General features: G+C 59.1%; 1 protein-coding gene across 1 annotated transcript; it reads right to left on the reverse strand.

Moving 5' to 3' along the window:
- Positions 1 to 3,538: 3,538 nt before the first annotated feature.
- TP53INP2 (tumor protein p53 inducible nuclear protein 2) lies at positions 3,539 to 19,302 on the reverse strand. Its single transcript, XM_058036432.1, has 4 exons — positions 19,188 to 19,302; positions 8,846 to 9,174; positions 5,523 to 5,820; positions 3,539 to 3,791 (listed from the first exon to the last, which is right to left on the reverse strand). The coding sequence occupies exons 2-4, from the start codon at positions 8,967 to 8,969 to the stop codon at positions 3,539 to 3,541; spliced, it is 675 nt and encodes a 224-aa protein (XP_057892415.1). The 5' UTR covers positions 8,970 to 9,174; positions 19,188 to 19,302.
- Between the last annotated feature and the right edge of the window lie 1,903 nt (positions 19,303 to 21,205).

Consider the following 21,205-nt stretch of genomic DNA (forward strand, 5'->3'; position numbering starts at 1 on the left):
CAAAAATTTCTTTCAGTTGCCTGCATCACCATGTCCCAGGTGATCATTTCAATGGCTTCCCCATCCTGCTGTCCCCTGACCCCAGAGATGTGGTGGGTCAGGCCATAACACACAGCCCTGCTGCACTTCCCAAACCCCAGGAGGCTCAGTGCTGAAAATCTGTACCTGCTTGTGCACAAGCCAGTTAAAAAGGGACCAGCCACATTTGGCTGTAAAGGTGAATTTTCAGGTCACGAACAAATGAAGAGGAGCTGCAGCCCAGGAATGATCCCACCAGGAATGGCCACAATTTCACACAGGAGAGTCAGAGCAGCTCCTGTCACCACCACGTGCTGCCCGAGCCACATCCCTGCAGCACCCCAGAACCAAACCCCACATTCTAACAGAGAAGCCTGGGAAAAAGACATTTTTAAAGACCCCAGCAGATTGGTTTGTCCCTGAGTCCATGCTGTAGTTTCTCCTTACACAAGTACAGAAAAGAAAGCAAAATTCACCCCACCTGTCCCAGCAGAACCAGCTCAAGAGCTCCCTGCAAACCAGAACCTTCCCATTGGAAGCACCACACAGTGCATCACAAATACTGGGTGCAAAACAAATCCCCAACAAACCCCCAAAAAAATCAACCCCAAAACAAGCTACAGAACACCCACACTGGGCTTTGAAATATCTACACATGCAAATGGGTGCACACACAGGAAGTTCTCAGTTCTTAAGCACCTTTCATTTGTTTTAAGATTCGAGGAGACAAAAAACTTCAGTGGAAAGGGATTTTCTTGCTCTGGCAGCACTGGGCAGGAGGCCTGGGACCAAGGCAGGCCTTGTGCTGCTGCTGGGCAGGAGCAGAACCCTGCAGGTCTGCAGAGCACAGGCTGACCAGAGCACAGGGAGGGGAGGGTGACACTGGGGGTGACAGTGGCCTGGCAAGGGTTGGCAGGTGACTGTTGGGTGTTAATACATGGCAAGAGTGCAAACAACAGAGGGGACTTGCAGGAGCTCATTTGCTGTGGTTTGTGCACTCTGCTGACCCAGCAGAGGCTCAGGGTCTGGATTAACATCTTAATGAAAACATTATTAATAATTTATTAACATTTTATAAACATACTCTGGATATAAAGTGTGGTAATAGTCCTGCTTCATCTCCTGTGCTGGCTGGGCACAGAGTGATGAAAGACATCTCAGACTGGCACAGAAAGAGTTTGAATTTGCTTCTGAAAACTGGGACAGAGGAAGAAGGTCACCTGTTTGAAATGGGCACTGGGGGCTGGGTGCTGGTGGCAGTGCCAGGCTGAGACAAATCCCCAGGCACACGGCAGAGGAGAAGGGTGCACGGGAGGATTTCCATAAGGGATTTCTCCTGGGGTGCCATCTCCAGCAGCTGGGCAGGCACAGGAGAGCCTGGCAGGTGAGACAGGGCAGGATCTGCTTGGGGCCACAGCTGCCCCAGCCTGTTCCTCTGGGAGCTGTGAGGGGGCAGGGGGCACAGCCAGCCTCTGCGTGCTGGAGTGCTCCAGAGGGACTGGCAGCAGCAGAATCTGCAGTGAGACCAAGCTGGGGGCTGCACAGTGCTTGGCTTCTGCCCTTCTTGGTGTGTGCTGGGGCCAGAGAGGAAATTCCCCATCACAGCCGGGCTCAGCCGCCGCCCTGCCCTGCTCCCAGCCCAGCCCAGGCACCGCTGCAGGGCAAACAAAGGCATTGAGTGTGAAGCCCAGGAAGCCCCGGGATGTAAACGCTGCCCCGGAGTCAGCAGATGCCATCTCTTCACTGCAGGGCGATCTCGGGGGCTCTCAGGGACAGAGGCTGCGGGGCAATGCCGAGGGCTCGCCGTTCCCCTCTCGGGATGGAGCTCTGGGAAAGCCGAGGCAGAGCTGGGAAGGGGAAATGCTGCAGGGGAGCAGCAGCAGCAGCTGCCATGGCCCAGGCTGCCCGGCCCGGAGCTAGGGGCTGTTGCTAGTAAGAAGGTTCATTTTGGCTCTAATCTCATTAAAAGAATTAATAACTATCAGCTGTCTCAGTTTGGGCTCACCACAAGTCCTTCAGGCAAGATCCCCAGCTGATATTAAGGGATGCAACACGGTGAGTGGAAGAACCTCCGCTGAAATCAGAATTTTCTGGAGTGTTGTGGGGGAGTCTTGTCTCAGAGGGTGGGAATCCAGGCTGTGGTCACGAGCAGGACACTTTCCCAGGGCAGAGGATACAAAACCAGTTCCTAAAAGGAGCAAACTGGGAGAGATCAGCAAATTTCTGCTGGATTTGAAGCTGTCTCAGCTGGTGCTGGAGCCAGTGAAAAGCCTGGACCATGTTCTTCCAAAGGCAAAAGGAGTCCATCAGGGAGAGAGGAAGGATTTACATTAGAAATTAGCATTGCCTAGCAGTGAATTTGGCCCTTCACAGGAAAGGGGCAGGAGGGCCATGGGGATGGACGGAAAGGATGCCATGTTCAGCGGGGAAAGAAGATGCCTCTGTCACAGCTCCTGTTACAGAAATCCTCTCACTCAGGCCTGCCCCATCCTGACCCATTGCAGTGGCTCCCAGATCCATCTTTGTCCTTACTTCAGCCTCTTCCCTCCAGCCTCCTCTTCAGCATCTCCTCACCACCACCACAGACGTGCTTTGGCCACCTGGGGGAAGCTGTGCAGATCCTGCCTCCTGTCCCCTGCTGGGGACAAACACCGGGCAGACAGCGACCCTCGGCTCGACAGAGCCTCCTCTGGGCGTCCAGGAACAGAGAGAAACACACACACAGATACAGGGGTACCCCTGGGACACAGCTGGGGCCGGGGCAGTCACTGCTCCAGAGCCAAAGGGCTGCTCAGAGGGGACTCCCAGCCACGGTGATGCCACCCCAGGCTGGGCACCCCTCCTGGCACGGCTGCCAAGGCTCCGGCGCGGCGCTGGGACGGTGCTTTGATTCCTGAGATTCCTTTTAAGGTTGTTAAAAAAAAAAAACAACACCGTGAGGCACCAGGAGCTGCCTGGCTGACCCAGCCATGGAGATTCCACCAGTGCTTTCAACCACAGGCCCCTTCAGGACTGGCAGTGGGGCGTTATCTTATCACGGTAAAATGTAGCTAAGAAATCAAGGAGGGGGAGGAGTGTTTGCTGGTTTTGCAGGGCGGAAGCAATATTTAGTGTCGTTGATGAGATTTTCCTAAAAATCCCAAATCTTGTGGCTTCATTGCTCTTGTCACTCCCGCTCGATGTCTCTGTGACCTCCCAGCCAGGCTGTACATGGAGTCATGATGTGAGGAAAGGCACTGATGTCACAGGCTTATCAGGACAGACGGGTTTCACGGGGAGCGGGTGATTTCAGGAACGGGTGATTTCACCGGGAATTCCGATTTCCCCGGGAACGCTGGGCAGGGCAGCGTGGGCTCCATGCCGGCGGCTCCGGGGTCGCGGTGAAGGGACGGGGGGAAGATGAGAGCGCGGGTCAGGCGTGCGGGCGCGGGGCGCGGAGCGAAGCCGCCGCCGTGTCCCGGTGTCCGTGGGGGCCGCTCCCGGGGCCGCGGCCGGGGCAGCCCTGGGCGGCGGAGCGAGGTCAGTAGTTGCAGTGGCGCTGGCAGGGCTGGTGGACGAAGGCCCCCGGGAGCTGCTTGGCGCGGCGGGGCGGGCGCTGCCGGGCCCGGTTCTGCCGCTGCAGCGCCTTCTGGGCCAGGCGGTGCCGCTCCGCCAGCTGCCGGGCCCGCTGCGCCCGCTGCGCCTGCCCCGCCTTGTCCAGCGCCGCCGCCTTCACCGGCAGCGCCCGCCCGCGCTGCGGCACCGGCGGCTCCGGCCGCGCCTCCGGAGCGTCCCTGCGGAGACAGCGGAGACAGCGGCGTCAGCACCGGGCCCGGCCCGGCACGGGGGGCACACCGGGCACCGACCTCAGGCCCCACGGCCCTCCTGCCCTCCAGCCCCACCATCCTCCTGCCCCACAGCCCTCCTGCCCTACGGCCCCACAGCCCTCCTGCCCCACCATCCTCCTGCCCAATGGCCCTCCTGCCCCACGGCCCCACGGCCCTCCTGCCCTCCTGCCCCATGGCCCTCCTGCCCTACGGCCCCACGGCCCTCCTGCCCCACGGCCCCACAGCCCCACAGCCCTCCTGCCCCACGGCCCCACAGCCCCACAGCCCTCCTGCCCCACGGCCCTCCTGCCCCAGGGCCCTCCTGCCCCAGGGCCTGCCGAGCAGAGCGATGCCCCAGCAAGGCTGGCTCTGAGACACCCGAAAAAATCAAGACACCACCAAGAGCTCCACTGCGTCTGAGCCCCTTGAGCCTGGTCTGTCTCCGTCCCACAGTGACCCCTCTGGAGCCTTGGCTATCTCAGGTTCCCTTTAGCCCTTCTCTGCCCCCTCCAGCACTGAGGCACTCCAGAACACTCTGTCCACTCTGGACATCAAGCTGTGGCCCTCAGGGTGACTTGGGAAAGAGACAGGTCCTGAAGGAATGGTGTCACCTAGACAGGAATGGTGTCCACTAGGCAGGACCAGTGTCACCTAACCAAGAATGGTATTGTCTAGCCAAGAATAGCACCCCCCAACTAGGAATGCTGGCCCCTAACCAGGAACAGTTTCCTGGCCTGGAGCAAAGCTCACCCCAAATTCTTACTCCTCCCCTGCCCCACTGAGGGGCTGCAGGGGAGGAGTTGGAGGGCTGGGACTGGGGGAGAGCTGGGACCCCATGGCACCCCCCTGGCAGCCAGGGCTTGCCCAGCAGCAGTCAGGCTGAGCATGGGCACGCTCCAGGCTTTCCCTGGGGGCTGCAGGGCAGGGGAGAGCGGCCCTGGGGGAGGACAGAGCTCCAGGATGTGGCCCCAGAAATGGGTGTGGAGAGCTCCAGCCCACAGGCCTGGGGGGCAAAGGGGCTATTTGGGGCATTTCTGTTTAATTTCCCCACTGCTGGGCTGGGGTTTGGGGCAAGGAGAAGTGTCCCACTCCCCAGAGCTGTGGGACACCCACCCCCATGCTGGGCCAGTCTGGGGACAGGCAGGTGGTTGAGGAGGGCCACAGCACCCTCCTGCCTGAAGGACCTGGGGGTCTTCAGTGGCCACTGTGCCTAAGGGCCACCCCGTCCCATTGGGCTTGCTTTGCTTGGGCCATGCCTATGCAAACCCCTGGTGTAAGCCCTGCCTGGCAACTCCCCCTGGACAGGTGACAGGTGGCACTGGCATTGGCAGGAGTGGCCTTGGCAGAGGTGGCCATGCCAGGAGACCCTGCTAAGGGCAGGGGAGACGAATGCAGCCCTGTCCCTGTGCCAAGCTCGTGTCCTGCAGCCATGGCCATCCAAATATGCTACTGAGACCCCTTGGCAGAGGGTTTTGGACACGGGGGCTGCCAGCCATGCATGGTGACAGCTGGGGCACCGTGCCACATATGCAGTGTTCCCTGAGGTGGGTGTGGGGCTCTGATGGCCCCCACTGCCACGCTCCGTCCGTGGGTGAAACATTCCTGGCTGTGGGCAGGGATTTGGGACGGCAGGACCAGCGCTGGTCCCTCCGTGGGTGCTGGGGCTGCTGCCCCCCAACACTCTCTCAGCGCACTCACTCTGCGGCTTCGTCCTCGGGGCCCTCCCCGTCCACCTCGAGGGTGCTGGTCACGTACACCGACATGCTGGGGTGCTCGATGAGCAGGTCCTCCATGGGGCTGCTCCCCACGCCGTCGGGGCCGGGCTCCTCTGCAGTAAAACAGGGGGGAGGGGTGACAAACCAACTCTCGTCCATCAAGCAGGGAGCGGCCGGGGCCGGGGCAGCAGCCGGGCCGGGGGGCGCCGGGCGGGGCCGCGCCGAGCGCCCGGGGCCGCCGGCGGGAGCGCGGCGAGCGGGGCCGGGGCGGGCGCGGCTGCCTGGGGCGGGGAGCGGAGCCATGCGGGGCAGCGGGGACACACACACACCACGGACGGGGCAGGGAGGGAGGGAGGGAGGGAGAGGGAGAGAAAGGGGCATCGTTAGTGCGAGAGACACCCACGGCCGGCACTCGGCGCGCCGGGCCCGCCGAACCCCCGCTCGAGGCACAGAGCTGCCGCACCGCGGCGTTCACGGCAGCAAGGGGCTTCTTCCTTCTCAAAAGGAGAGGAGAATTCAGGCAGTGAAAAACGCTGCTTTCCCCGCTCTGATGGCACCCGAGCCGAGCCGGGCCGGGCCGGGCCGGGAATGCCGACACGCCGGTGCTCACAAACACCACCCAGCGCTCGCAAACACGGAAACCGAGCACACACAGCACAAAAACAGTCCACACCTTTTCTCTGGAAGAAATCATGGGAATAAATTCTTCAGCAAAGGTTTTCACTGTGCCTTCAACTCCAGCCTGTTAGAGGCCAAATGTTGAGCGGCTGATGCAGAGGCTGACACCCCCCGAGCCCCCCGTGCCTTCCCTTCCCACCCCTGCCCGGCAGCCGCTCCCGGGCCGCCGCTGCTCTCGGCTGCCTGCGCTGGCATTGCTGGGGCTGCAATGGGCAGGAGCGGGCACCAAACGTGGGGATGCCCACACCCATTGCCAGGCTCATTGGGGGGATTTGAGGGCACTGGTGAGGGGGGAGGCACTGCAGTATCTACATGGATCCTGCAGCTGGATGAGGAGCAGAAGGAAGCACAGGTGAAACTGTTCTTGTGTGGAGAAACCGAGTGTGGGGCTGGGCATTCCTGGCTCGGTGCATCCCCAGCTCCTCCTGCAGCTGATGCCCCAGCCCAGGGCTCAGGACAGGCCACAGTTGGCCTTCCAAAGAGGAGAATGCCTTTCTCCAGGTCAGAGGATATCAGCCTATTAATAGCTGCTGACATGCCGGGCTGGAGATTGTTTGTCAGCCTGGGGACAGGCACGGAGCTGGGCTGGAGCAGAGCTCCCACAAAGGGCACAGAGAGCATCCTGGGCACCGTGCCCATGCTCTGCCAAGGTGGGGTTGAATGTCACAAAGCAATAGTTTGGGATCCTCAAGTACCTCAGTGATGCAGCCACATCCTGGGAAATGCTCTTTGCTCTCTCCCGGGGTGCTGAGCAAGGGCCAGGCTAAGCAAGGGGGCAGGAGCAGCATCAGAAACATTCCAGGGAGGTCTGAGTAATTCTGGTGCCTTTTGCAACACAGGGGGCAATGACCAGGCTGAATCCTGAGGCTCCCTAGGCTGCCTGTCTGCTGCTGGGAGGGAGCCAGGCCGGGAGCAGCTGCTGCCCCCACAGCTCCAAGGGAAAGGATGGGGCTCCCAGTTTGGTTCTTGGAGTGTTTGTATAACTCAAGGCCCAGAAATAGAGCTGAAGGAATCTGGTCCCCCACTGCTGAGGGGGTGCTGTGGGAACAGAGTGCAGCTGAGTTGGCAGCAGGGTGCCATTCTGCTGAAGCCAGCGCTGCACCGAGAGCTGAGGCACTTCCCTGGGAAAACGTGGGAGTGCTTTGTGCCAGAGTCAGGCCCTGGTCCCCTGTGAGCCATCTGCAGCCTCGAGCCAGGGATCAGGGCACGGCATTTCTCTGGCTGGGGAAGCTCCTGGCTCCTCCTGGCATGCCTTAGGCTCGCTGCAGCTGCTGCCAGCTGGCCCTGACACGTGGCAGCTGCATGCCCACTGCTCCAGGGACCTCCCTGCAACAACCCCCTGCCATGGCACTGCCCTGGCCCTCCCTGCTCAGGCACCTGAATGCCCAGAGCACGGGGAAGCCTCCCCAGCTGCCCATGCCCACACCACCCATCACCTCCGACAGCTCTCCAGTGCTCCACCACACATGGGGCTGGCCCTGTGCCCCATCCAAGTCTTGTCCCTGCTCTGGTCCCTTCTCCAGGTCACTGCATATGGGAAAAACACCCTAATGAACAACTTGAATAACAAAAACAGGCAGGGAACATCTGCCCAGAGACCTGCTGCCTGCAAGAGGGAGGACAAACTCCTCCTCCTAAACCTGGAGGACACATCTGTGCTCCCTGAGCTGGGGCCTCACAACCAACCAGGGGCTACCAAAGCAGAGCACAGCCTCAGGAGCTCCTGCACAGGCAGGAGGCTTTGTCTCTGATTGCTGCTGCATTTGTAAGGAAAAGGTCATAAAAACATCATTGCAATTGGCTGAGTCATCAATCTACAACAGAAACTCCCAAGGTCTGAAGAGAGCTGGAGAAGATCTGCACAGGAGGAATTCAATGTGCCTGCTTGGTGTTACACAGGGCTGGGGATGCTCTGGGAATGGGGAGCCCTGTGGGCTCTCTAGGTACAGGCACCCGGTGTCAAATCCCTTGTGCTTGGCATGGACAGTGGGAACAATTTGGGAAGACAACCCCCTTGGAAGCTGAGATTTACTCCTCTCAAATGACCCAAGCATGGCAGATCCCTGGTGGCACATGCCCAGCTGGAACAGGCACCACTGCCCCCTGCCCTGCCATGGGGACAGCCCCATCCCTGCCAGGGGAACAGCTCCTGTGTGCTTTCAGCAGGGCAGGGCAGGAGCAGCTGAGCCTGGCTGCTCCTGGAGCAGGGGAACAGGGCTGCTGCCCAGGGCACAGCTCAGCCCAGGCATGGCACTGCCCAGCCTGGGATCCCCCTGGGCAGCATCACCCCAAAGCTCTGGTGATGTCCCTGCCTTGCCAGGCTCCCCTCCTGCCATGGAGGCTCCTGGAGGCCTCTGGGCAGCAGCAGCCCCAGCTGGAGATGCTGATGCTGCTCCCACACTGGCAGAAAGTTGAGAACCATCCCTGGGAGAGCAAAGGGAAAAGGAGGAGCAGGTCAGAGGCTGCTGCAGTGACCATGGCAGAGCATGGGGACCAGGGGAGAGAAAATGAAGGGCAGAACTGCTCCCATGTGGTGTCAGCTCATCTGCTGATGTAAGGATTTGCCCAGCTCTGGAGAGACAAGGTGCAGCAGAGGCTGTGGGAAGACAGTTCTGCTGCTTTGCTCACCTGCAAGATCAATTATGAGCCAGCCATCCTCCTCCTCTTCTTCCTCCACAAAGGGTTTGGGCTCCTCCAGGCCCTCTGGCGTGCTGCTGTCACTGAAGAAGAGGCTGGTGAGACGCTGAAACATGGTGGGGAGCAGTCCAGCAGGATGGGCAGGGAGACAGAGCTACTGCTGAGCACCAGCTCCCAGGCACAGACAGGAGAGATGGGCAGGGAGGGGAGAAAGAGCTCTCGGGGTGTCAGTGACAGGGAGGTTTGGCTGCCACAGGAATCCCAGCTGAGCAGTGTGCAGTGCAGTTGAGAGGTGCTTCACTTGGCTTCAGTGCAAAGGCCTGGAACAGGGAGAGAAAAAGGAACAGCACATTAAAACAGGCTGGCAGTGTGGCCCTCCTGCGTCCCAGGGGCTCAGGTGGGCTCAAGGGGACAGCAAAAGGTGCCCCTGGCACCGATCTGTGCCATGGCTGTCCCAGCTGGTGCTGCACTGAAGCAGCCCTGGGTGCCTGAGCCCTGCAGCCCCCACCTGTGCCAAGCCCCTCACTGTGGCCCCATCCTCATGGCTGGGGTGTCCCAGGAGACCCAGGCCCAGGAGCTGGCAGGGACAGAGCACACAGTGGCCCCAGGTCAGGCAAACACGCCAAGCTCCTGGCAGCAGGCAGGACGAGGACAGCACTGTCACAGAATGCCAGACTGGTTTGGACTGGGAGGGACCTTGAAGTCCCATCTCATCCCACCCCCTGCCCTGGCAGGGACACCTCCCACCATCCCAGGCTGCTCCAAACCCATCCAGCCTGGCCTTGGGCACTGCCAGGGATGCAGGGGCAGCCGCAGCTGCTCTGGGCACCCTGTGCCAGTGCCTGCCACCCTCACAGGGAACAATTCCTTTCCAATATCCCATCTCACCCTGCCCTCTTGCAGTAGGAAGCCATTCCCTGTGTCCTGTCACTCCAGTCCCTTTTCCCAAGTCCCTTTCCAGATCTCTCAGAGCCCCTTTAGGCACTGGAAAGAGCTCCAAGGTCTCCCTGGAGCCTCCTCCAGGTGAGCACCCTCAGCTCTCCCAGTCAGGCTCCAGACCTGACAGACTCCAGCCCTTGGAGCATCTTTGTGGCCTCTCCTGGACTCACTGCAGCAGCTCCACACCCTTCTGGTGCTGGGTGCCCAGGGCTGGGGCAGCTCTGCAGGTGGGGCCTCACCTGGGTGGGCAGAGGGGCAGAATCCCCCCCATCTGCTGCCCACGCTGTGGGGACAAGCCCAGGATGCTGCTGCCTCTCTGGGCTGCCAGCACACACTGTTGTTCACACCCAGCCTCTCATCCCAGCCCTCTGTGGGTCTCTGCTTCCCCTCTGCTCAGCTCATCACTGTTTTATGCCTGGTGTGAACAATGCCAATTTTATGATTGGCTTTTTGCAAATATTAAAGTGAATATGTTGTGTTAGAAAGTTATGCTGTATTAGTTCTCTTAAGTAGTGTGTTAAATATAGTTTTAAGTTATAAAAAATTTTAAAATAGAAACTATGCTATGTAAGATACTTTTTTTAAAGAAAGAAATCACAGCAAGATAGCAGCCACAGGACACCCAAATCTTTCAGAGAAAAAGAATTTCTTGCTCTCTTATCAGAAGAAATGAACTTCTTCCCACCTCGAAGGCGTTGTCAGGATTCAGAGGAAGAAGCTGACACTGACCAGACAGAATCCTGTGTTTGAATGGAATTTATGCACCATGGATGAGGTGTATGAATATGCAACAGGCTGTTGCTTTTAAGGGTTAATCCTTTGTTAGTGTGGGGCCTTTTTCGGGCTTGTGCTGCCCAGAAAGAGATACCCAGACTGTCCATAACTCTTTGTTTCTATTGTCTCATATTGTCCTAATCCAAATTGTCCAAATTATTATTATTCTAATTGTATTGCTGTTTTTATAACCATTTTATTACTATTAAACTTTTAAAATTTTAAAAACAAGTGATTGGCGTTTTTCACACCTGGGAAATCAGACTCCCTCCAGTGTGGGGGGAGCTCAGCACTCATTCATTTCATTGATGCCTGCCAAGCTCCTGGCAAGGCACAGGAGGGGCAGCCAGAAGGTGCAGAGTGTTATTTGTGTGTTATTTGTGTGCCTCTTGGTCCAGAGACGTTACAAGGGCACGAAAAGGCCCCGAAATGCCAGCAGGAGCTCAGTGCAGTGAGAGGGACAGCTGGGTGCTGCCGTGCTTGGCACACTGAGGTGGGTGCATTGAAAGGGTCAATCCCCAGCTCATGGCAAAGCCCAGGTCAGGACCAAGGGGCCATGGAGCTCGAGGGATGCTGCACCCAGGGAAAGCCCATGTGCTGCAGGCAGCGTGGCATGGGAAGGGTACAGGGGCACCACGTGCCCATGCACAGCCCAGCCCTCCAGCAGGAGAAGTCCTTGCTCAGCCCTGCTGCCCCCCCAGTCCCAGCACCCTGCCAAGCACTGCAGTTCTGAGCCTCAGGCACTCTTTCCTTCATCCCTGTGGGATGGAAATGCCTTTTGCAGTCTCTCAGGTGCCTTGGGAGGAGCAACATCTGCTCTACAACACAGAAAATGAGGAACCAAAGGGCTGGGATCCCCGGGAGCTCAGGGCTCTGCTCTCAGACCTCCAGCTGCAGAAGGCAGTGATGGAGCAGGAGGCAGCCCTGGCACAGCCAGCTCCCCCTCCCTGGCATGGCAGGGCAGGGCAGCAGGGGGACACCACCTGTCCCCAGAGCAGGTCCTGGTGACTCCCATTGCCCAGGGGCACAAGGCAGCCCAGGAGCCACAGCCCTGCCCCTGCAGAGCTCAGGGCTCCAGCCCACCTCCCCACCCACTCGGGGATGGCTCAGCTGAGGCTTGTGAAGACTCGCCAGGAGGAGCAGGAGTCAGGGAGGATGTGACCGTGTTCACAGGGGTGCTTGGATGAGGGCAGAGATGGGGATCTGACTCCATGTTTCTGAAGGCTTGATTTATTACTTTATGATATATATTATATTAAAACTATACTAAAAGAATAGAAGAAAAGGTTCTCATCAGAAGGCTGGCTAATAATAAAAGGGAATGATAACAAAGGCTTGTCCAAGCCAGCTGACTGTGATTGGCCATTAATTAGAAACAACCACATGAGACCAATCACAGATGCACCTGTTGCATTCCACAGCAGCACATAACCATTGGTTACATTTTGTTCCTGAGGCCTCTCAGCTTCTCAGGAGGAAAAATCCTAAGGAAAGGATTTTTCAGAAAAGATGTCTGCGACAGGAGGGCTCTCTGCTCTGTGTCCTGAGAGGGTCCCTGGCTTCCCTGCAGGCACTGAGCAGGGAGGGGTTGGGCACTGAGACATGGCAGAGTGGTTTCTCTGAGCCCACAGCCCCCAGGGCCACGCTGGGACCCTGCAGTGCCATCAGTGAAATCAGCCAGACACCCCCTGCCCCTGGATCACCAAAGCACATCCAGGTAAGTGGGGGAACACCCCACAGAGGGGCTGGTGCCCAGCTGGGCCCTGGCTGCACTCTGGTGTGCTCCACTCCCAGCTCACAGGATGCCCACGTGCCCCAGGAGCAGCTCAGACTGGCAAAGGCCACCCTGGCAGCCCCGAGGGTGGGATGGCCTCAGCACCAGCCCAGCCTGGAAACCTGGCACCTGCCTGAGCACCCACCTAGGCAGCAAACACCTTTTAATATGACATGAATATTCATTATTTCAGATGTTTATTAAATATCTAATTGTGGCAGAAGCTCCACAGCCCCCAGGCTCCTGCTGGTGATGTCCCAGAGTCTCCCGCTGTTTGCTGCTCCCCAGGTGCCCGGGCAGGACAGGCTGGGGCAGGCATGGGGTCACGGGGGTCACGGGGGTCACTGGGGTCACTAGGGTCAGTCCCTGTGGCTCAGTGTGAGGCCAGCAGTGGGCTCATGGCTCATGTGCTCATTGAGCTGGGGCAGCGCCAGGCTGGCAGAAGGGCTGAGCCAAAGCTGAGCCCAGTGCCACCAGGGAGGTCCTCGGGGTGACACAGTGGGGCTGGGGACAGCAGGGTCCCCTGTGCTGTGCCCAAGCCCACCACACAAGGAGGACACTGGCACTGCTCTCAGTGTCATTCTTGTCCCTGCCCAGATCTGGATGTCACCCAAGAGCAGAGCTGGGGACAAGGTCTGGCACACAGGGACAGGGGCAGAGAGTGGCCCCACTTTGGCTGCCAGGGCAGGGTCACCCAGAAAAGCTCCCAAGCAGGCAGCACAGGGCAGGGCTGGGGCAGGCAGGGATTGTCCCTAAGACAGCCTGGAATGTCTGGCTGCACCGAGGGCTTCCCATGCTCTGCAGCCCCTGCCAGGGGCTCACCCTCCAGCAAGCTCAAGGTCAAAGGGCCATGGACACGGTCAAAACCTTTTTGTTTTCCTTTGTTAAATGATGATATTTTAGTTTTCCTTTTTTAAATGATGATAAAAGCTTTCACAGGACAGCAGGAAAGCTGCTCCCCCAGGAACAGCTCAGAGCACCTGCCTGCTTAGGGACTACTCCCCAGAAAATCACAGGAAGGGAAGTGAGGTACCTGGATTCCTCAGGTCCACCACAACCCAGGGGTAATTTGTTTTTTCTGAGGACACAACAGACACCATTATTTTTGACTGTCCTCTCTCCCAAATGTAACTTCTTAAGTTAAGGCACAGGGGCTCACAGGCAGCTGCCATAGCTGTGGAGGAAGTGGGAGAGAATTAAAACCTTCCCTAAGAGCAAAACTTGAAATGGATCATTTTAAAGGATCATTCCCCAAAGAATTCAAGTAAATCTCCAGCTGTCACCCTCCCCAAGCCAGGGAATGTGGGGGCTGCAAGAGACTGTGCCACGGGTGGGCTATAATGGCAGGACCTGCCCCATGGTGGTGCCCAGGGAGCTGCAGGAAGCTCCTTGCAAAGCTTTCAGGACCAAACCTGCAGGGTGAAGGCAGGAGTGAGGCCAAAATGCAGGCAAGGGCCAAAATGAGCACTAATCCTCCCCCCCACTTTACCCTGTCTCTGAAAACCTCAGGCTGAAGCAGCAGGATGAAGCTCCAGGGCTCTCAGCAGCTGTGTGGGGCAGTCAGCTCAGGGATGGGGCACCCAGAGGGTCCTGGGCAGGCTGGGGGAGCTCACGTGAACCTCATGGAGCTCAGCCAGGCCAAGGGCAGGGCCTGCCCCTGGGTCAGGCTGGGAATGGCTGTGTGGGGAGCAGCCCTGGGACAAGGACCTGGGGGTGCTGCTGGTGACCAACTGGATGTGACCCGGCCATGGGCACTGGCAGCCCAGGAACCAACCCTGCCCTGGCTGATCCCACAGCATGGGCAGAGGTCAGGGGGGATTCTGCCCCTCTGCCCACCCAGGTGAGGCCCCACCTGCAGAGCTGCCCCAGCCCTGGGGAACCAGCACCAGAAGGATGTGGAGCTGCTGCAGTGAGTCCAGGAGAGGCCACAAAGATGCTCCAAGGGCTGGAGCCCTCTGCTCTGGGACAGGCTGGCAGAGCTGGGGGTGCTCATCTGGAGGAGAGGAGGCTCCAGGGAGACCTTGGAGCCCCTCCCAGGGCCTGAAGGGGCTCCAGGAGGGCTGGAGAGGGACTGGGGACACAGGATGGAGGGACAGGACACAGGGAATGGCTTCCCATTGCCAGAGGGCAGGGTCAGATGGGATATTGGAAAGGAATTCCTCCCTGTGAGGGTGGTAGGCCCTGGCACAGGGTGCCCAGAGCAGCTGTGGCTGCCCCTGGATCCCTGGCAGTGCCCAAGGCTGGATGGGTTTGGAGCAGCCTGGGACAGTGGGAGGTGTCCCTGCCATGGCAGGGGTGGAATGAGATGCTCTGTAAGGTCCCTCCCAACCCCAAGCACTCTGTGAGTCTGCACTCTCCCACCCCCATAGAAAGGAGCAGCTCCTGGCCTAGGAGACCCTCCAGGCCCTCCCTGGCAGCCACCAAGCTCATCCATCAGCTCATTGCAGAAGGCTTGGGTGACCTCCCAGTCCTTCACAAGACCAGAGACTCCTTGGCCAGCTCCTGCCCAGTGAGATGGCCACATGCCACCTCCATCCCTGCACGTTCCAAGCACTTCTCTCTGGAGCAGCCAGCAGCAGATTAAGCCCTGAAGTTTATCCAGGTATCTGGAGTGCCTCTGCCTTCCCTGCAGCAAACATTTTCCCCATTTACACCAGGGCATGGAGGGCTGGCAGCCTCAATGGGAGCTGCAGCACAGGAGGGACCCGATTGTGTCCCTGACAGGGGACTGAGAACAATCTGTGCCTGGTCACCAGGCAGAGGCGGTGCCCACAGAGCCAGTCTGGACCAGGAGATGCCTTCTCTTCCTCTCAGGTCCCTTCTCCCAGCCCTCCTGTGTCTGCAGGTGTCCCACATCTGCAGGGGAGGCGTGTCCCAGGTGTCCCTGCTCAGGACACAAGGGGACTGACTGCCTCTGTGCCACACTGCTGGGGCTGAGCTGCCCAGAATGCACCCACTGAGCCCCTGTGCCCTGCCAGAGCTGGGGCACCACCACGGGACAGATGCCATCCTCCCCAGGCTCTGCTAGCACAAGGGCACAGCCCACCAGGGACACTCAAGTTTCTAAGGGAATCGTGCCCATCAGAATCCTTCCAGAAAGTCCAACAGCATTTCACAGCAAGCCAGAAGGTATTAAAAATATTCAATTTAAAGTGGAAGTAAGGAAACCACAATGCATTAAGTTATTTTTCCCCCTTCAGCAACCTCGACACAATAATTAGTTTTGTGAGTCACCGTGGCTGCAAATAACCCCGGGAGCTGCGAACAGGGAGCAGGAGGGCAGCAGGGCCCGGGAGGCGCCGGGAGCTCGGGCCGGGAGCTCGGGGCTGGGAGATCGGGGCTGGGGCTCGGGGCTGGAGCTCGGGCCGGGAGCTCGGGGCTGGGAGATCGGGCAGGAGATCGGGGCAGGGGCTCGGGGCAGGAGCTCGGGGCAGGAGCTCGGGGCAGGAGCTCGGGGCAGGAACGCGGGGCTGGAGCTCGGGGCAGGAGCTCGGGGCAGGAACGCGGGGCTGGAGCTCGGGGCAGGAGCTCGGGGCAGGAGCTCGGGGCAGGAACGCGGGGCTGGAGCTCGGGGCAGGAGCTCGGGGCAGGAACGCGGGGCAGGAGCTCGGGCAGGAGATCGGGGCAGGGGCTCGGGCAGGAGATCGGGGCAGGAGCTCGGGGCTGGAGCTCGGGGCAGGAGCTCGGGCAGGAGATCGGGGCAGGGGCTCGGGGCGGGAGCTCGGGCAGGGAGATCAGGCAGGAACTCGGGGCAGGGAGATCAGGCAGGAGCTCGGGGCAGGGGCTCGGGGCAGGAGCTGCAGCGCCCGGCGGCTCGCACGAGTCCCAGCGGGCAAGGAAACAGCAACTCCCCTTGGAAATGGCACCGGGCTCCCAAAGTTTCCGTAAATACCCGGCGGAGGGAGGGATGCTGCTGGCAGGGCGGAGCGGAGCGGCCCTTGCTCGGCACAGCTGAGAACACCCTGCAGCCAGCCCGGCAGGAGGCAGGGTACAAACCTGATGCCTTCCTCCAACCCACTGGGGAAATGGGATCCTCAACTCATTTCGCCTAAATTAGACAAGCGTTTCAAAGGCTCGCTGTGCTGCTTGCAGGAAAACCGTAAACCTGGCACAGAAACACAAATCACAGAAGGGGACCCGGCAGCTGGGCAGCCCAGGGGAGCTCAGCTCATCAGCCCAGAAATGCCCAGTGAATCATCCCTGGGCTGTCCCCGGCCTCCCCAACAAGGAGGGACCAGAGCTGGCAGGGACCTGCCTGGCACAGCTTGGTGGGGCTGAATTAACGCTGAGTTAGGTCCCACAATCACTGTGCTCCAGCGGATCCCACTGATGGATTGCCTTGGGGGAGCCCCGGGCACAGGGCAGAGCTGCACCCCGAGGTGCTGCCAGCACGGACAGACTGATTCCAGCAGAAGAGAGGCTGAGGCTGAGCCAGAGCCTCTTCCACGGCAGATCAGGGAGGGAGAGGGGGGGAAGGCAGAGAGCAGTTTGAAAAATCCCGAAAAACTCTTCATCATGACACTCTTCTTATCAATGGCAGACCAAGACAGAACCTGAAGCGCTTTCCTCAGCCAGTCCAAGGTCTCAGCAGGGACTAGAGCTCCCACATGCTCCTCCAGATCCTGCCTGAAGGAGAGGACATTGCAGGATGAGGAGATGTTCCTCCTGGAGCTGCTCTCTGCGCTCACAGCAGCTCCTCTGTCACTGCTGCACGAAGGTCCTTACCCCAAGGGCAAATGTGACCTCGTGCTGCTGGATATCAACACACACAGTCCTGGCAAATCTGCCAGGGGCTGGCAGGATCTTGGAAATTTTAGATTTGCCATGAGCCACGCTATGAAATTTTAGAGCTTTCCTCTCTGGGATGCGCTGAGTGAAGCATCCCGAGGAGTGAAGCATCCCGAGGAGGGAGGGAGGCAGGGGAGCAGCCCAGCCTGACACCCTCCCCAAGCCACGGACCTGAACAGACCCCGGAGCACGGCACTTGCACAGGAACCCCGAGCTCCTGCAGCTCCCCCAAGGCCACTCAGGGCTCCCTCACTGTGCAATCAGCATTAAAAACCCCTCAGATACAAGGCTGTGTCACAGGGTTTTCCAGCCTAATTACAAGCAGGTGTTACCATTTTATTACCTGGGGGAAAACTTCTCTGTTTTTCCTTTTTTGTTCATGCAGATAAGCAGCAGTTTGACGCAACGAGTTCCCAACAGTGGCAGTGAGCTACAGCAGACAGCTTTTGTCTCTTTTTGTGGTAGGTTTGTTGTTCGAGGGGGGAGAAGGGGGGTATTTTGGGGGGAGGAAATGTAAAATGAGAGGAAAGATTTATTTTAGAGAAAAACAACACAGTTCTTGGCACTCTGTAGATTAAGTCTGGTGGGAAAGGAGGTCCAGCACAGTCCTGTACCAGAGCCCAACACCTGTTTCTGGGAGGGTTTCTGGGATTGTTTCCTACCCCAGCAAAACCTTGGCCAAACAAGCAACAGCACTTGGCACCTGCCCAGCTCAGCCCTCGTTGGTGCTGCTTCAGCACTGGCTATTGCTGGGCTCAAGGGGGTTTAATCCACTATTTTGGGGTGCCAGGGTGCCAGTCTCTTTGCTCAGGTGCTCTCAGCAGGGCTGTAGCTCCCCTGTACAAATATGTATGCTTATGTGCATAAAAGAATTACAAGACCAAAAATGCCCTTTGTAACCTGCTTTTACACTCCACAAAATCCAAGTTTTTCCACAATGAGTCCCCCTAGATAGGAGCAGGATTAGTTTCCAGGGCCTGCCAGGCTCAGCCAAGCTGAGGTGAGAGACATGAAATCCAGAGGAAAGCTGCCCTTTTAGAACTTATGACTTTTGTGAGCTGTTCCAAAGGAGGTGCCCTTAGAACAGCAAAAGCAGAGGGAGATGCAGTGTTTGGTACCTAGGGGTCCATCCTGGGATGTGGGGGAGTTGCCCCATGGCACAAACCTCAGCCAAGCACTGCCAGCACCTCCCCTTCCTCATGCAGCCCCTGCCCGGGCAGCACAACCAAACTCCACAAAAACATCAAAGCACCTGAATCTCATAAAACCTGGGGGATTTACAAAGACAATCGACATCTAAAGACAGAGGGATCTAAATCCAAAGCACCAAGGATTTCCTGTAAATAAGTTAAATAGATAATACTTTGTGTTAGAGATTTACATCTATTTACATTCTTTACACAAATTTATTTCATGCAGTATACTATATATGCTGTATTTTATACAGTATATAACATACAGAATAGGAAGGTGTCCCTCCCAGGACACCCCCCCCGCAGGGGGTTGGAACGAGATGATTTTGAAGGTCACACCCAAACCGACTCATTCTGTGATTCCATGACATATTTCATACACTGACACACACTTATATTTATATTTTCACATTCCTTTTCCAAACCGCCACGTTTTGCACCCGGAGCGCGTCTAAACATCACGGGGGGAGCCACATGCCCGCTCCCTGCCGAGAACAGCCGCACAGCGGCGGGCGCGGGCAGCCCCGCGTGCCCACGGCGGGCAATGCCCGGTGCCAGCCCGGTGCCAGCCCGGTGCCAGCCCGGTGCCAGCCCGGCCCGCGCGGGGGTCACGGCGGGACACGGGGGGGGCGCTCTGACGTCTCAATGTCAAATGCAAATGAGGCGACGTCACCGCAGCGCAGCCAATGGCAGCGGGGAACGACCGCCAATCTTAATCCGGTGAAGAAGAAACAAACAACGGGCGCGGGGGGGCCGCAGCCGAGGGGTCCCGGGCCGCCCCCGCCCCCGCCGGGCGCTCCCCGCCCGGGCCGTGCGGGCCCGCAAAGCCCCGGCCCGGCCCCGACCCCGTCCCGCGGGCACTCACCGGCCCTGCGTGTCCCGGGCGGCGGCAGGCGCTGAGCTAGTGCCGGTGCGGTGTGTGTGTGTGTCCCGGTGCCGTGTCCCGGTGCCGCTGTGTGTCGGTATCCGTGCCCGTCCCGGTGCCGGTGCGGACCCCGCCGTTCTGCCCAGCGCGCGCCGCTCCCCCGCACAAATCGGCACCTTCCGACAGCTGATCGTGACGTCACAAAGCGGCCCCGCCCCCCGGGGCCGCAGCCAATGGGAGCGGGCGCAGAGAGGGCGGGGCCCGCCCCGGGGCGGGGCCGGGGGTCCCGTGAGGGGAGCGGGGTCTCGGGGGACGCGGGCGGGCGAGGCCGGGCCGGGCCGGGCCGGTTCCTCGGGGCAAGGGGCGGCAGAGCCCCGGGCAGGCGGCGGCGAGGGGCTGGAGACCCCCGGGGGAAAGGGAAAGGCTGCAGAGCGCCGGAGTGCTGGGGCAGAGGGGAAGGGCTGAGTCCCCGGCGGTGCGGGGGAAGAGGGGAGCTCCGGCACCGAGATCCAACGGGAACGGGAGGAGGCAGATGGACGGAAATGAAGAGCTGAAGCCACTGAAAAAAAAAGCGATAAGAGTCCGGTCCCGCCCGCAGCGGCCGAGGACGCGGGGGGGACAGGAAGGGAGCGGGGGATGTGCTGGCGCTACCGAAGGGAAGGGAAGGGACGGAGCCTTGAGGCTTCCCAGACACCCATCCCCTGTCACTGCTGCACAGCTCATCCACTGAGCCAGGCACCCATCCCCTGTCACTGCTGCACAGCCCTCATCCACTGAGCCAGGCACCCATCCCCTGTCACTGCTGCACAGCCCTCATCCACTGAGCCAGGCACCCATCCCCTGTCACTGCTGCACTGCACAGCCCTCATCCACTGAGCCAGGCACCCATCCCCTGTCACTGCTGTACTGCACAGCTCATCCACTGAGCCAGGCACCCATCCCCTGTCACTGCTGTACTGCACTGCCCTCATCCACTGAGCCAGGCACCCATCCCCTGTCACTGCTGCACTGCACAGCTCATCCACTGAGCCAGGCACCCATCCCCTGTCACGGCTGCACTGCCCTCATCCACTGAGCCAGGCACCCATCCCCTGTCACTGCTGCACTGCACAGCTCATCCACTGAGCCAGGCACCCATCCCCTGTCACTGCTGCACTGCCCTCATCCACTGAGCCCCTTCGGACACCAATGAGGGCACTGGGGCCCAAACCCCTGCATGTGCTGCCCGACCATTACCCATGCGAGGGGGTGAGGGGGGTTCGTGAAGAACGGCACAGGAACGTCCCTGGGGTGTCACAGCCCCCCAGGATGCTTGGCATCCTCAGCATGAGCCGACCGTGGGACCAAAGTTTGGTTTGACCTCGTGCCAGGCTTGTCACAGGGCAGGATATTGTCTGTGTAAAGATAGAACATTTATTAAAACAGTCATTAATGGAGCCGTTTGGGTGTCTGAGTCATGCATGGAACAGTTAGGACTCATCTGGCATCACAGGTGAGAATTCCCCACTGTAAATTCACAAGAGGTAGAATTTAATTGTGTCTTATTCAACACGAGGTCACAAATTAAATAACATTTAGTCTTCTGTAATTGAAGGATCTTGCAGAAGAGTGTAAACCATTTTGGGAGGAGAGCTGCCACCCTGCAGAGCTCCCACCCCACTTTGCCAGGAGGGGAGCAGAAGCCTGTGAAGCTTGAAACAGTCCTAAGCAGAAAATCCACTGATTGGGGATGTCCGTGGAGGGAATTTTGAGATGGCCATGGCAGTTTCAGTGAATGTCCAAGGAGCTAAAGTTGCTGGGCACAGAGGGGACGATCTGCAGAAGACACCAGAAGTTAGAGCATAACCACACTTGTCCCCTAGCCTGGTCCCTGCCTGAAGCCAAGAGCTCCTGCTGGCCAGGAGGTTCATTTTGCTGCTCCTGCTTGTCCTGGTTTCACACGGAGTGATTACAGGATGGCTCCTGCTGGCTGCAGCAGGAGTGCAGAAATTAGCCTTTAATCCTGCTGCCATAGAGGA

The sequence above is a fragment of the Melospiza georgiana genome, chromosome 17 (assembly GCF_028018845.1).
Source record: "Melospiza georgiana isolate bMelGeo1 chromosome 17, bMelGeo1.pri, whole genome shotgun sequence".
NCBI classification, from domain to species: Eukaryota; Metazoa; Chordata; class Aves; order Passeriformes; family Passerellidae; genus Melospiza; species Melospiza georgiana.